This window comes from Theropithecus gelada, chromosome 15 (assembly GCF_003255815.1).
Source record: "Theropithecus gelada isolate Dixy chromosome 15, Tgel_1.0, whole genome shotgun sequence".
NCBI classification, from domain to species: Eukaryota; Metazoa; Chordata; class Mammalia; order Primates; family Cercopithecidae; genus Theropithecus; species Theropithecus gelada.
In genome coordinates this window covers 109,350,076-109,364,545 of record NC_037683.1, presented here as the reverse complement: position 1 = coordinate 109,364,545, position 14,470 = coordinate 109,350,076, and the positions used below count along the sequence as shown (strand labels likewise).

The 14,470-nt window shown below is 41.9% G+C and overlaps 1 protein-coding gene across 7 annotated transcripts in view; it reads right to left on the bottom strand.

The window, feature by feature from the left end:
• CDC14B (cell division cycle 14B) overlaps positions 1–14,470 on the bottom strand; it is a 123,914-nt gene that overhangs the window by 49,567 nt on the left and 59,877 nt on the right. For all 7 annotated transcript variants that reach the window (XR_003115988.1, XM_025360272.1, XM_025360276.1 and 4 more), the window contains exon 5: positions 3,977–4,053. Coding sequence is in view for 6 of the 7 variants with exons in the window: in XM_025360272.1 (XP_025216057.1) it covers positions 3,977–4,053 (77 nt within the window). In the remaining variant the exon portion in view is untranslated. The remainder of the gene's footprint in view (positions 1–3,976; positions 4,054–14,470) is intronic.

Sequence of the window (14,470 nt, the reverse complement as noted above, 5' to 3'; positions counted from 1 at the left end):
ATAGACTGGAATGCCACAAAAGCAAAAAAAAGGATGAGCTACTGATACCTGCCACAACACAGGTAGATCTCATAGACATTACACATGTGAAATCCAGTTGCCACCTCCCCAAAATGCATACCAGTTATCTGAAGTTCAAAAGCAAGCAAAACTGATAGTGATAGAAGTCAGAGCAATGATTAGCTGGGGGTGATGACTGACTGGAAAGGGGTAGGAGGGAATCTTCCAGGAGACAGATAATTTTTTTTTTTTGGGACGGAGTTTCACTCTTGTCGCCCAGGCTGGAGTGCAATGACACGATCTCAGCTCACTGCAATCTCTGCATCCCAGGTTCAAGTGATTCTTGTGCCTCAGCCTCCCAAGTAGCTGGGATTTGATTACGGGTGTGCACCACCATGCCCTGCTAATTTTTGTATTTTTAGTAGAGACAGGGTTTCACCACATTGGCCAGGCTGGTCTCAAACTCCTGACTTCAGGTGATCCGCCTGTCTCAGCCTCCCAAAGTGCTGGAATTACAGGTGTGAAACACTGCACCCAGCCAAGACAGTGATTTTTTTAAAATGTAGGTAAATGGCCGGGCGTGGTAGCTCACGCCTGTAATCCCAGCACTTTGGGAAGCTGAGGCAGGAGGATCACGAGGTCAGGAGATGGAGACCATCCCGGCTAACACGGCGAAACCCCGTCTCTACTAAAACTACAGAAAATTAGCCAGGCATGGTGGCAGGTACCGGTAATCCCAGCTCCTCAGGAGGCTGAGGCAGAAGAACTGCTTGAACCTGGGAGGAGGAGGCTGCAGTGAGCCAAGACCACACCAATCCAGCCTGGCGTGACAGAGGGAGAGTCTGTCTCAAAAAAAAAAAAAAAAAAAAAGACACGGTCTTGTTCTGTTGTGCAGGCTGAGTGCAGTGGCATCATCAAAGCCCACTGAAGCCTCCTAGGCTTGAGGGATCCTCCTGCCTTAGTCTCCCAAGTAGCTATGACTACAGAAACATGCTACCATGCCCAGCTAATTTTTTTCCCCCCAAAGAGAAACGGTCTTGCTATGCTGCCCAGGATGGTCTTCCTGGCCTCAAGCCATCCTCCCGCCTCAGCTTTCCAAAGTGCTGGAATTATAGGCATGAGCCGCCATGCCCGGCCTATACTATGTGTTTTATATGCAGGATGTCACTTCATCCTCAACCCCCTCAGGGAGATTTTATTATTGTTTCTGTTTAAAGACTAGGAGACCAAGGCTCAAATCTGTAAAAGACCACAGAGATATCAGTAGCAGAGCTGACAGCAAAACTCCCATCTGATGTCAAGTCAAGCTATTAACAAATACACAATACTACCTCTCGAGAAAACAGGAAGCAGAGGCAAGCCCCCTCACACAAAAACAACTAAGAAGCAGAGATAATACCAGAGAACAGAAATACACACTGTTCATAACAATGATCCTATGACATTTTTAAAAAATTAAACTATATTTTATACTATTTAATCATGCAGACCAGACACAGAGAAATACTTAATATAACTCAGTAAGAAATCATATATACACACGCACTTTAAAACTCCGAGGCTCACCCCTGTATTCCCAGAACTTTGGGAGGCCAAGGTGGGCGGATCACTTGAGGCCAGGGCTTTGAGACCAGCCTGGGCAACATAGTGAAACCCCGTCTCTACCAAAAATACAAAAATTAGCCAGGTGTGGTGGCAGGCACCTGTAGTCCCAGCTACTGGGGAGGCCGAGGCAGGAGAATCACTTGAACCTGGGAGACTGAGGTTGCAGTGAGACCAGATCACACCACTGCACTCCAGCTTGGTGACAGAGCAAGACTCCATCTCAAAAAAAAAAAAAAAACTGTCTAGATAAATCAAATACCTAGTATCTATGATAGAAGAGATTCAAATTTCACAAACCTGAATGGTTTCTAGTTGAGTCTTGTCTTTTGGAGAATTACTGACTGATGCTCCTGAGACCACAAGGAACTAACTTCATTTCTCAGTGCCAAACTTCAACAATTTGAAACATAGCAAGGCAGTAAGCAATGCTTATTCTGTTTTTGGCACCTGTATTTAAATTAACTCAAAACGTCTTTTTTCACATCAACAGTGCCACACTGTGTGAAATGTGTGAGCATGTTCCTATTTCAGGACCTTGTGCTGTAAATGTAAGAGTGGCACCGCAAAGGATTATCATTATAAAGAAGAGTTCTACAGAACAAATGTCACTACATCAGGAGATGACCAAGGTGCCTGTGACTCAAGACCAAAAATACAAGCATTTCTTTTAAAGGAAGAATGTGGTTGCTGTTATGTTATAGGTTGAGAAGAAGAATTTTCCAGCTTAGAAAATAATCTTTATCTCCCCGCTTCCCTTCCTACCCACCTCAAATAAAAGAATACTTAAGATGAGCCATGACCTAGCAGAAAGGGATGATACTGGGTTCAAGCCAATTCTAATTTGCTAAATCACCGATCTTCACAATCTTTCATGCAGTGTATTCCTGAAGTCTTCGGACTGCCCTGAGAAATTGTGATTTCATGGAGTAAGTCCACAGGCGGGCCTATAAAGTTATCTGAAAAGGAGATTCTGCCAATAATTCCAAGTACCTATGCCAAAGCTCATCTAAAATGAAGTCAGATTCACAAACTTCCTTTTTCACAGTCAGGGCCATACATTTAAAATCAGGCATTTGTGGTATATCCAACAGTCCTAATACGATAAACTAATGAACTAATTAGTTTGAACAATGAACTAATAAGCAGTAGTTATTAGTTCATTGTACAAGCAGTGAACTAATTTGTGAATGGAAGAACAAGCAGTTTTGAAAATATCAAAGTCTTCAATGAGTAAAATTATTTCACACATTTATTACCCATTAAGTACCTACCATACAAGTATTTACATTATAGAGCTATGTCAAGTATTTTGATAAACAAGCAGAAAAATTTTTAGAACTTAATTTGATTTAAGCACCAGTCTTCTCGAAATATCTTCAACACAATCGCATGCTAAGCTTGAGATGCGGATGTCATCCATTCCTGCAGACATCACTATCTACCACCTCTGGGACGCAGTGACTTGACTGGTTTTTCTGGAAGTGGTACTGCATTAGCAACCTTACCGGCTGTCTCTACTGACTGTGTCCCCAGAAAAAAAACGGGTTCATTTTGGTCCCAGAAAGTAACTACGGATTATTGGGAACACTTCTTCGCTTCTCAGGAACCACACTCTTCAGCGGGAGTTTTGAGTACCACAGCCCAGGATTCTCACCTCAGTACAAAGCCTAGGTTTTGGGATTTTGTTTTTGTTTTTTTTGAGACAAGTTATCTCTCTCTTGCCCAGGCTTGAGTGCTGTGGTGTGACCATAGCTCACTCACTGCACCCTCGAACTCCTGGGCTCAAACAATCCTCCAGCCTCTGCCTCCCAAGTAGCTGGGACTACAGGCACACGCAACCATGCCTGGCTAATTTTTTTTTTTTTTTTTAATTTTTTTGTGGAGATGGGGCCTGTCTTTGTGGCCGAGGTTGGTCTGGAACTCCTGGGCTCAGGTAATCATTCCACCTTGGCATCCCAATATGCTGGGATTACAGGCATGAGCCACTGTGCCCAGCCAAAGCTTAGTTTTCATCAATGGCAGTGGTTCTCAATGTAGGGAGATTTTGCTCTCCATCCCCCAAGGCCACTTACAGGGATAAATGGCAATGTCTGCAGACATTCTGAGTTTTGATAATTAGAGTGGGTGTGGGGATTTTACCAGCATCTAGTGGGCAGAAGCCATGGACGCCACTCAACATCATACGATGCACAACACAGCCCCCACGACAAAAGGTGAGCAGTGTCACTGTGGAAACACCCAGATCTGTGATGTTATTTGTGCTCATCCTAAAATGACTATTTACCAGATCTTCTTTTTTCAGAAACAACTATCAAGGTATTTCTGGCAAGGATCTGATTACCTGAATCTACCACATCATTCTTATATTTACCTGAAAGGAATATAGGATGTCTCTCCAAAGATTAATATTCTATATGCTTCTTCTGGAGTTCTCCCCAAATATATAACCTATGTTTGGAAAAAAGAAAAAGGCAATTTATTTCTAAGCGAAGGTACAGTGCTGTCACTGCGAAGTCCATTTTGTCCAATTTCCAACCAACTGCGCCGGGTTCTCCAGCCTTCCCCAGGAGCCCAGAATCACCCAGAATCCTGTCCACAGGTTTCTTTTTTGTTTAAATCCTCCATTGCAGGTTTCTGTTGTTTGCAGCATGAGCCCTGACCAACAACTCCTCACAGCAACCTTTTGTGGTAAGACGCATGGTATTTTAAAAACAGATTTTCCGAATCAAGACGTTAGACCGATCCCATGCTTTTACCTCCCCTCCTTCCTGCAAGTCCACTGAAATGACAGCTCAGCAGCGTGTAGGAGATGGGGGCAGGGTTAGAATGGGGTGAGGTGGAAGGAGACACAAAAGCAGAACACAGACGTGATTAACTCTGTCCATGGAGGTGTAAGGGCTTGCAATACTGAACAAGTTGATTATCCAACTGCACTTGCTTTTGACGCTCATTGACTTCTTTTGTCCTTAGAACTACGCTATGCTTTGACTTTAATCTGGGAGAATACCTCAAGTATATTCTTCAGCATTTGAGGTCTATACTTGGTATTCTTTGCATTTCTAAACATTCCTTTTATCCCCTTGACCTTTATTATTTGACTACTACACGTAGGATTTTTGGTCTGTAGTCATTTCCTCTCCATAGTTTCTAGATAATGTTCCCATGTCTTCTCACTTCTAGTGTTACATAAGTATTTTACTGGTCTAAGTATCTCTGACTGCTCCTTACAAATAACCTGTTTGTTCTAGAAATGTGGAGTTTGAGACTTTCACCACCATCTCTCTAAATAAGTCCTCTCCCTACCCCCTATTATATTTGCCTGGGACTTCAGAATCTTCCTGCAGGGCCCTTTCAACTAATGTATGGAAGGTTGGGGCTTGGGGGGGATCGTGGTGGGGAGGAGACACAACATTAAATCTGGCACTTATATTATCACCAAAATTAGGTTGAACTCCAAAGATTACTTTGGGGAAATAGATTTTAAATTTCACTAACAAAAAAAAGAAATCACTAAAAAAAAAGGTTAATTGCAAACTTTTTTTATCTCCATTATTTAACATGATACATGTGACCTGTTTCCACAACCAAATGGGAAGCATTCTGAGGTTGGGACTCATGTCTCACGGTTTCATTACACACCAATCTGATTCACTGATTTACTTAGCTGAACCCAAGTCTACTTACAATAGTTAGGAACATTTTAAATATTTAATAAAAGTTGATATCAATGTGAAAGTATCACTGGACTAAGAGAAATTTTTCAAAACTCAAAGATCCAGCAAGGATCTTATAAACTGAGAAACAGACATATCCTAAAACTAGTCATAAGCACTGACTCAGCTTTCAAAGGGCATTTCACCAATTTTCTGACTCAAGACTCATAAACGGAAAATTTTCCCAATGACTAGTCTGTTGCGGTTTTTTTTTTTTTTTGAGATGGGGTTTCACTCTTGTTGACTAGGCTGGAGTGCAAAGGCGCGATCTCAGCTCACTGCAACCTCCGCCTGCCAGGTTCAAGCAATTCTCCTGCCTCAGCCTCCCGAGTAGCTGGAACAATAGGCGTGCACCACCACGCCTGGCCAGTTTTTTGTATTTTTAGTAGAGATGGGGTTTCACTATGTTTGCCAGGCTGGTCTCAAACTCCTGACCTCAGGTGATCCGCCCATCTTGGCCTCCCAAAGTACTGGGATTATAGACATGAGCCACCATGCCCGGCCTACACACAGATCTTCTAAGCATCAGCTTGTAAGTCATGAAAAGTAATATATTTTAAAAATCCAGCTTGTTTTTTCCAAATTCCCTTATTCCCTTCCAGTCTCCAATGCATCTATGCCTATTCTAACACTTACCAGATAACATCAGTAAAGTCTTTCATTTTCTCCATTCTATTTTAAGACTTCCTAGCAGATTAAAAACAAAACAAAACAAAACTTAAAACTGGCCAGGTGGCGGTGGCTCATGCCTGTAATCCCAGGACTTTGGGAGGCCATCGTGGGCAGATCACGAGGTCAGGAGATGGAGACCATCCTGGCTAACACAGTGAAATCCCGTCTCTACTAAAAATACAGAATATTACCCGGGCACAGTGGCAGGCGCCTGTAAGCCCAGCTGCTCAGGAGGCTGAGGCAGGAGAATCGCTTGAACCCAGGAGGCAGGGGCTGCCGTGAGCCAAGATCGTGCCACTGCACTCCAGCCTCAGCGACAGAGCAAGAGTCCATCTCAAAAAACAAAAACAAAAACAAAAACACAAAATCCTAAAACCAAAAAACAAAACCAAATAAAAAAACACCTCGAAGCCAGTAAGAATGAGAATAGGGTTTGATTCATTTGTGTATTAAAATGAAATCTAGAGACCCGTTTAGGAATTTCTCTAAATTTCTAAGGCCGCCTCTCAAATTATACAAATTTTTCCTTAAGCACCAGTTTAAGATAATTTTTCCTACTTGCAATTGCTGTTCTTTGGGTTCTTTAATTAGTAAAACTGCAATGGTATTACTTTCTCCTAACTTTCAAAACAAAAATAGTCTCTAATACATTAAGGACTGTGGTTTAGCCTTGGAACACTAGTTTGATTCAAAGAACCGCAAGAACAATGTAACATTTTTTCCTGTGGGAGAAAAAACCCTAAATTCCTGATGATGAACTTTAAAAGACTGTAATTTAAAAATCCAGTTGGGGAATGCCTGCACATAAAAAATAATGTCGGCCGGGCGCGGTGGCCCAAGCCTGTAATCCTAGCACTTTGGGAGGCCGAGACGGGCGGATCACGAGGTCGGGAGATCGAGACCATCCTGGCTAACACGGTGAAACCCCGTCTCTACTAAAAAAATACAAAAAAAACTAGCCGGGCGACGTGGCGGGCGCCTGTAGTCCCAGCTACTCGGGAGGCTGAGGCAGGAGAATGGCGTAAACCCGGGAGGCGGAGCTTGCAGTGAGCTGAGATCCGGCCACTGCACTCCAGCCTGGGCAACAGAGCGAGACTCCGTCTCACAAAAAAAAAAAAAAAAAAAGTCAAGCATAATTAGATAAACTGAAAGAAGTTTACAGATGCAGAATAATTCCACTTATGTAACTATCAAAGACATATTTGCCAATCTGTAACTTTTACCTTCTTTTCTTTTTTGGCCAGGCATGAAGGAAGTAACTTTTACTTTTACACCTACTCATCTTGCCGATTCAAAAGGCCTTCCCAAATGAAATCATTCTAAATTTGTGACTAAAGAAGAATCCTGTAAATGACTCCTACATTAACACAAATTCTCAGATTAGTAAACTCTAAATGGATGCAACTTATGATCTATCACCGTGCTTCTGGCAGTCTGGACACTTGGCGTTTCTCAAATTCTTTTGATATATTTTCATGAGAAGCAATATATATAGAATGCCCACTCTAATTCCACAGTGCTGGTTAAGAACAGGAAACAACAAATGATGACCAAGAGAGCTGCTGACCATTGTGATCGCCAGCTTCCCAGACAACCCCAGAGAGTCTCATCTGCTGGCATGTCCACCCTTGTGCGGTCCCCTCCCACAGTGAACGGGGTGTCCCGTGTAACGAACAGGATACTGTAGTAATAGGGTGTGGTTTCGGAGACTAGATCATAAAAGAGGCAGCTACTGTCTTGCTTTCTCTTAGAACCCTCGCTCTGGGTACAGCGAGCTGTTATTCTGGGAGCATACTCAAGCAGTCCACGTGGTATGGAAGAGAGGCCTCCTGCCAGCAACTGGCACTAACCTGCCAGGTATGTGACTGAGCCCCCTTAGAGGTGGACCCTCCAGGTGAGTGCAGCCCAGCCACGGCCCAGAACCAGACCAGACCCATCCAAGTTAAGCAACTCCCAGATGCCTAACTCACAGACACGGTCTGAGACAATGTGTACTGTCGTTTTAAGTCACAACGTTTTGCAGTAATTCGCTGGGCAGCAATAGTGTGCAGTAGCACACTCAGTGAGTAAGGAAATGGCCATTTCCATTTGTTAAAAGTGAATAAACAAATATATGAGGCGTAAGCACAGAGATGCAGCTTAGGAAGCATCAGTAATACCTTGTTTCTCTAGGATAAAGACTCTTTGAACGAGCAAATATCTCACACACACACACACACACACACACACACAAATACTATGGTTGAAAATGCTTGAGACTGGTGTGGTTTTCAAAGTCATGGTACAAAGTGCTTTTTTTGCTGAATAATACCTCAACCATTCCCAGGACTTCCCACCACCCCCGTTTTCTAGAATCACCATCTGCACGCCCGAGTCCCTGTGAGGACGCTGGACCCCTTGATTACTGACATACGTTTCAAAACCTGGGAGGTACTGAACTAGCAGTGATGGAAGAACAAGCAACTGAAGCAAAAGGATCCCAACTGCATTACTTCTCCTTTCAGTGTTTCAATGCTGACAGGCCAAATCACGGAAACCCAATTAGACATGTGCTTCCTATTTCTACTAGTATGTACAGGATTCTGAAGCTTTATTTATATACTTAGAGAGCCTCGGTACAATTTACAACCCAAACGTCACACAAGTCAGTGCATCCCAGAGCTGAGAGCGACAAAGGATATTGAAATTCCAGCAACAAATGTGGCAGCCTGAGTAACCAGGAAATCCTGGAGGGATGTCACAATGTTTCCAGCACTTCAAGACTCTTGTGACTATTTTCATGTCAGCCAGATGATACAGTCTTTCCTATGCCAAGAATTTGATTGATCACAAAAAAAAAAAAATCATTCTCTCCAGATTAACAAAGAATGCTCGCAAATCAATGCAAGTTGAAGACAGACTCACACATTCAACTGCTCAATAAAAAAGGTGAGCAGGGGAAAGAACACAGAGAATAAAAAAGTAAATAAAAGAAAATCACTTTCATAGCTCCTGCACAAAACTGGTTAAGAAAAAAACTGTCGTTAAAAAAAAACCACAGATGAACTTACATTTCAATAGTTTTAACTTTTAAAATTACTTTTACTTATATATATACAGTAGGTTAGCATAATGATGCTCAATTTCGACAAAATGAAACTGGAAGTTCAGAGTAGCAAACACGTATCTACCAACTCTGCTAATAAAAATAGTGAATTGGCCCTGGGTATTAGTACACATTTGAGTGGTAGGGACATTTTTTAAAGACAAAGTAAATAATCTTGATTTTTTTAAAAAATGAAATTTCCTAATTTTTAACCATAGAGTAAAACAATCCACAACTATTTATAATGCTCTGTGAGTTTCATAAAACTGGCAGGCTACAACTTTCCAGGCTTTGGCATCAACTGCTTATCCAAGATCACACTGCCTATTATTGCTGGAAGAGGGCCTGCTCCTCGGGCTTCATTATGGACAGAAACTCATCCTATCCAAAACAAGGGCCGGAACAAGGACAGGACCCAAAATTCCAGAAAGCTTAACGGATCTGCAGTCAAGGATCTGAAGCCGTCAGAGAGCCGTTTCTCCTCACTTCTTCCCCAAGTTAACAGCACCCAGCGAGCACCACAGGCAGTGGAAACGCCCGTCAGGAGCCCTCGGGTGGCAAGGGAAGTCAAACTGTGATGCAGTGTGAGCAGGGCAGCCAGCTGCCTCCCACGGGGCCGGTTCCCAAGGCAACACCAGCTTCCCACTGAGGGCCTGTGCCCTCCCTTTGCTCAGCCCAATTCGCCTTACACTAGCTGGGGCCTGGCTACTACTGACAGTTGCCTCGTGCTATTTGCCCTGCCTTTCACAGACGCCCAGGAAGGGTGTCATGACCTCATTCTGTCCTCCAGCCTCTGCTGTCCCATCTGGGCAGCTGTTTATTGAACTGGATTCTTAGCCAAGGCGTCTAGATCCTCATTCTCTGCTCCCTTGTCTTAACTTCCCAACTGATCCCTTCCTCCTGCAGGCAGCTTAACCCAGCACTGGCTATTCTGAGTCCAAGAAAAATCATTTAAAAAGTGGGACCACAGATTCAAAAGATCATCATTAAATAACAAAGTCCTTGAGCTCTTATCATAACCATAGAGGCAATCTCAAATTTACTGCAATTTAGAATTCTACTCACAGATTGCTGAGTTACTATATTCTTAAATTTAATTTAGTATCATCATTTTCAACACAAATGCTTACAAGGTAAGCCATTCTTACAGCTATACAAACTGCTTAAACATAAAAAATAATAATATGCAGTGATAAATTCTGAACAGGGAACCTACATGTTACAATTAGCTCCACCAAAGTAATCTATTAAACATTAGAGGAAAGCAAATTTGTAAGCTATGTGCCAAAAGTTTGCTTGTGTCATTTATTTTATACACAAAATGCTTGGCATTTATTTTACACACAGAAAGATGTTAGAAATGGTGGTTAATTTCCCAGGCTAGCCCTCAAAAGTACATTTAACCCATAGAAGAGATGAATACCATGTATCTTCAGAAAACCTAACTGCTATGGCAGGAAGATGTAACCAAAGTTGAAAGACAAATACCATTATGTTCTCACTCACATGGAGGAGCTAAGTAAGTTGATTTTATGGAGGCCAAGAGTAAAATAAGAATTACCAGAGGCTGGGAAGGGCGTTGTATGGTCAGGGGGAGTGAAGAGAGGTTGGTTCGTTGGTACAAATGTATAGTTAGAAGAAACAAGTTCTAGTGTTAGATAGCGCAGTAGTGTGACTATAGTTTACAATAACTTACTGTGTATTTCGAAACAGGAAGATTTAAAATGCTCTCAACACAAAGAAATGACAAATGTTTGAAGTGATGGACACCACAACTGCCCTAATTTTGCTGTCACACATTATATGCATTTATCAAACTATCACATGTACCCCATAAATATGTACAATTATGTATCAATAAAAAAGTTTAAAATTGTATGTAAACATAAAACATATATGTACACAACACCCATCTGTACATATACACACACGTGCACATGTCCTATTTCTATAAATATAAAAGCTTCTTTTTAAAAGATTTTTCTACATTTCTCAAAAGTACAAATATGGATTTTGTCTATGACATTTTTACAACAAAATTAACAAAACAAAATTTCCAACTTTTCTTTCCAAAAGGATCTTTATTATGAATTTGTTTTGAAAAGCACTTAAAAATTTCCCCTTAAAATTTCACCTTTACTTTGAAATGACAGGTTAAGTATCATTACCCCACAATCTGGCTAGGTCACAGCCACTGGCTTAAACAGGGCAGCAAACTTATTTTTAAAACAATATAGTATGTTTACCTTTTTGTGAATAAACAAACAAAAGCTCAAGTCATCTTTCATATTTTTCAGCTCTTACAGTGGTGCAGAAAATTTTTAGCTTCTAATTTGTCACCTAAGAGTCTACCATTCAGATAGCTGAACGGGAAAGTCATTTACCAAGCCACATGAAGAGCAGTACTTCGAAACACAATAAAGACAAGAGTTCTCAACTCGCTCTTCTCACTTCTTGTAACACACACGTGACGCCTGACCGTCTGTCAAAAGGACTGACTGTGGGCACGTCAATTCATATTTTACACATTTGTGAAGCCTCACCTCTTCTGTTTTTGAGATAAAAAATAAATATAACACTTTATTTCCATGCCATAAAGGATTATCTCACACTCTCTGCCCATCCCACATTAGGTCTTTCTGTGTACACAAGCATGACGGAAACACGGTTCCTTTCAGAAGCCCTGAATTTAAAAAGGACTGATAAAAATAAACAGTCAGTCTATTTGGAATATTTCCTTCCTAAAGATTCCTCCTCCAGATTTTTTCGGTTTTGTTTTAACATTACCATGCCAAGTCAAACACTCTCCAAAATTCCCGACAACTCCAGAAAACGTTATCAAGGATGCGGATCGATCTATAGGGAACTATCACTCATCTCTACAAATCTTTAACCAGAGGATTTAATACATTTTAACCAGATCAAAGCTTCACTTGCTTTGATGTTTTATCTTTTGAGGTGTCCATATTTTATCTTGACACTGCTTTTCTACTATGAATACATTTCCTTTTCTTGGAAGTTTTTCTCCTGCTTCCCTGCCTATCAACACTACAGTTCCCAATTCCTATTTTAGCAGCCAGCTATGGCTGCAAAGGCTTCTGTCACAGCCAAGAGCTATAATCCTCCTGCCAAGCTAGCTCCTCACTGGGTAGAGTAATAAATGCGAGTGAAGATCCAAATTTGCTTACCTGGCACTTCCCTAACCAATCAAATCAATACTAACCTGAAGGTGTGAAATTCTGGAAGGATTTCTAAACCTAAAGATATGTTAACTATAGAAAAATAAGCTTCTGTGGGCCAAAATACAACCATAAACAAAGTCAAAAGGCCAACATAAAACTGGAAACAAATACACCAAAAAATTTCAGTAAGTACGTCAAGGGGTTGTGGTTTGTTCACTAGTAGTTTAAAAACAACAGCAACAAGACTTAAAAAGAGTGCGTTCTTATTTATAAACATAAACTTATCACATGTTCTGTTTCTGTTTTTAAGACAACCCTGACTGAGTTCCCACCATGCCCACAGCCACCTTCAGAGGGGTTCTTCACACTGCAGTCCCTGTGCCTGGCTCCTCAAGACGCTACCATCTCAGGGACATCTCATCTGACCAGAGACAGCGACTGACCCAGAAGTAGCCCGGCCTGGCCCCTCTGCTTTGGAGTTCCGCTCAGGAGCACTTAGATGGAACTTCAGCCATCCAGACTTTGTCTAGAGCAGTATAAAGGCAAGACACACAAAGAAGGGAGGGAACTTTTTCTGTCACAACGAGGACCCTTCTCCAGGGTTCCCTTTAATATTTTATGAATCTCAAGAATTCTGGCTGAATCCCTTTTTCTATAAAGCTGTCATGATTTATTTTAATCTAGGAGGCTCCTCTCCCCACTGACTGGCCAAGTAATAAGACCAAATGTCCCAGTTAAAACACCCACTTCTCCATACTCTCTTTCTTTCTTGGGGTGACACACAGACTTTCTTTCTTTTCTTTCTTTCTTTTCTTTCTTTCTTTTTTTTTCTTTTTTTTTTGAGATGGGGTCTCATTCTGTTGCCCAGGCTGGAGCGCAGTGGTGCGATCTCGGCTCACTGCAACCTCTGCCGCCCACGTTCAAGCCATTCTCCTGCCTCATCCTCCCAAGTCGCTGGGGCTACAGGCCCCGCCGCCACGCCCGCCAAACTACTAAAGCTTTCTTTTTTTCAGGCTTTTGCGGCAAGCACAAGAAACACCAAGAGAGGCTGGGAAAGGAAAACACCAATACATCTGGGTACACTTATGAAACCAAATTTTAATAGACAGAATCTATAACCTATGTTTCATACTTTCAGGGATGATAATAAATTTTGAAGTTTTCTCAGAAACTGTTTTTTTTTTTTTTTTTTTTTTGGAGACAAAGTCTCACTCACTGTCACCCAGGCTGGAGTGCAGTGGCACAATCTCAGCTCAGGGCAATTTCCAACTCCCGGATTCAAGGGATTCTCCTGCCTCAGCCTCCTGAGCAGCTGGGACTACAGGCGTGCGCCACCACACCCAGCTAATTTTTGTATTTTTAGTAGAGACAGGATTTCACCGTGTTGGGCAGGCTGATCTCATACTCTGACCTCAAGCGATCTGCCTGCCTCGGCCTCCCAATCAGAAGCATTTAATTCAACTACTTTTGTGAGCATAAATAGGAACACAAAACAAAGACCTTAATCACTGCTGTTAATGATATACCTTAAACATAAAAAGGAAAATTATTAAATCTTGAGGTACAATTTCAACTAGTATCACCAACTTTTGGACTAGTCTTTGTAAATTCCAGATGATCAAACTGTACTCCAGAAAATAATTTTAAAAGGGTCCGGTAAGGCATGCCAGAGATCAGGAGCAAGCTAGAAGTGCAGAAGAAAGAACTTAAAGAGCTCCAAAAGCAACCCTTTTTTTCAAGTCTAGGAGACAGTAACTATTCCACTGATGGTGGGGTGGGGGCGGAAGAAATATCCCCTGGCCACTCCCCACTGAACAGAGTGGCCGGCTTTCCTACCACCAAACACATGGGGGTACTGCCCTGGAGGAACTCTAAGCTGGCTCTGGAAAATGGCAGCTTTCAGGGCCCCTGCAGATGAATCCACTGGGTGCCAAACAAAATATGACTCTTCAAAAAACAAATCGTTTCCATCACAGTTACAAATAAATGAAATTCACGACTCTTATGTAAATACTGCTATTCCAAGCACGTTTCCAATGATCCAAATGGAGCACCTGATGGCATGTGTATGTAATCCGTGCGGTATGTAACCCATCTTCTGACAACACTGACATCCCATGGCCTCCTGCTAGATGTTTTGATGAGAAAGGAGATGACCTTAATTAGGGGAAAAATGCCTAGATTCAAATTTTATAAAGCACTCAAGTGATGTG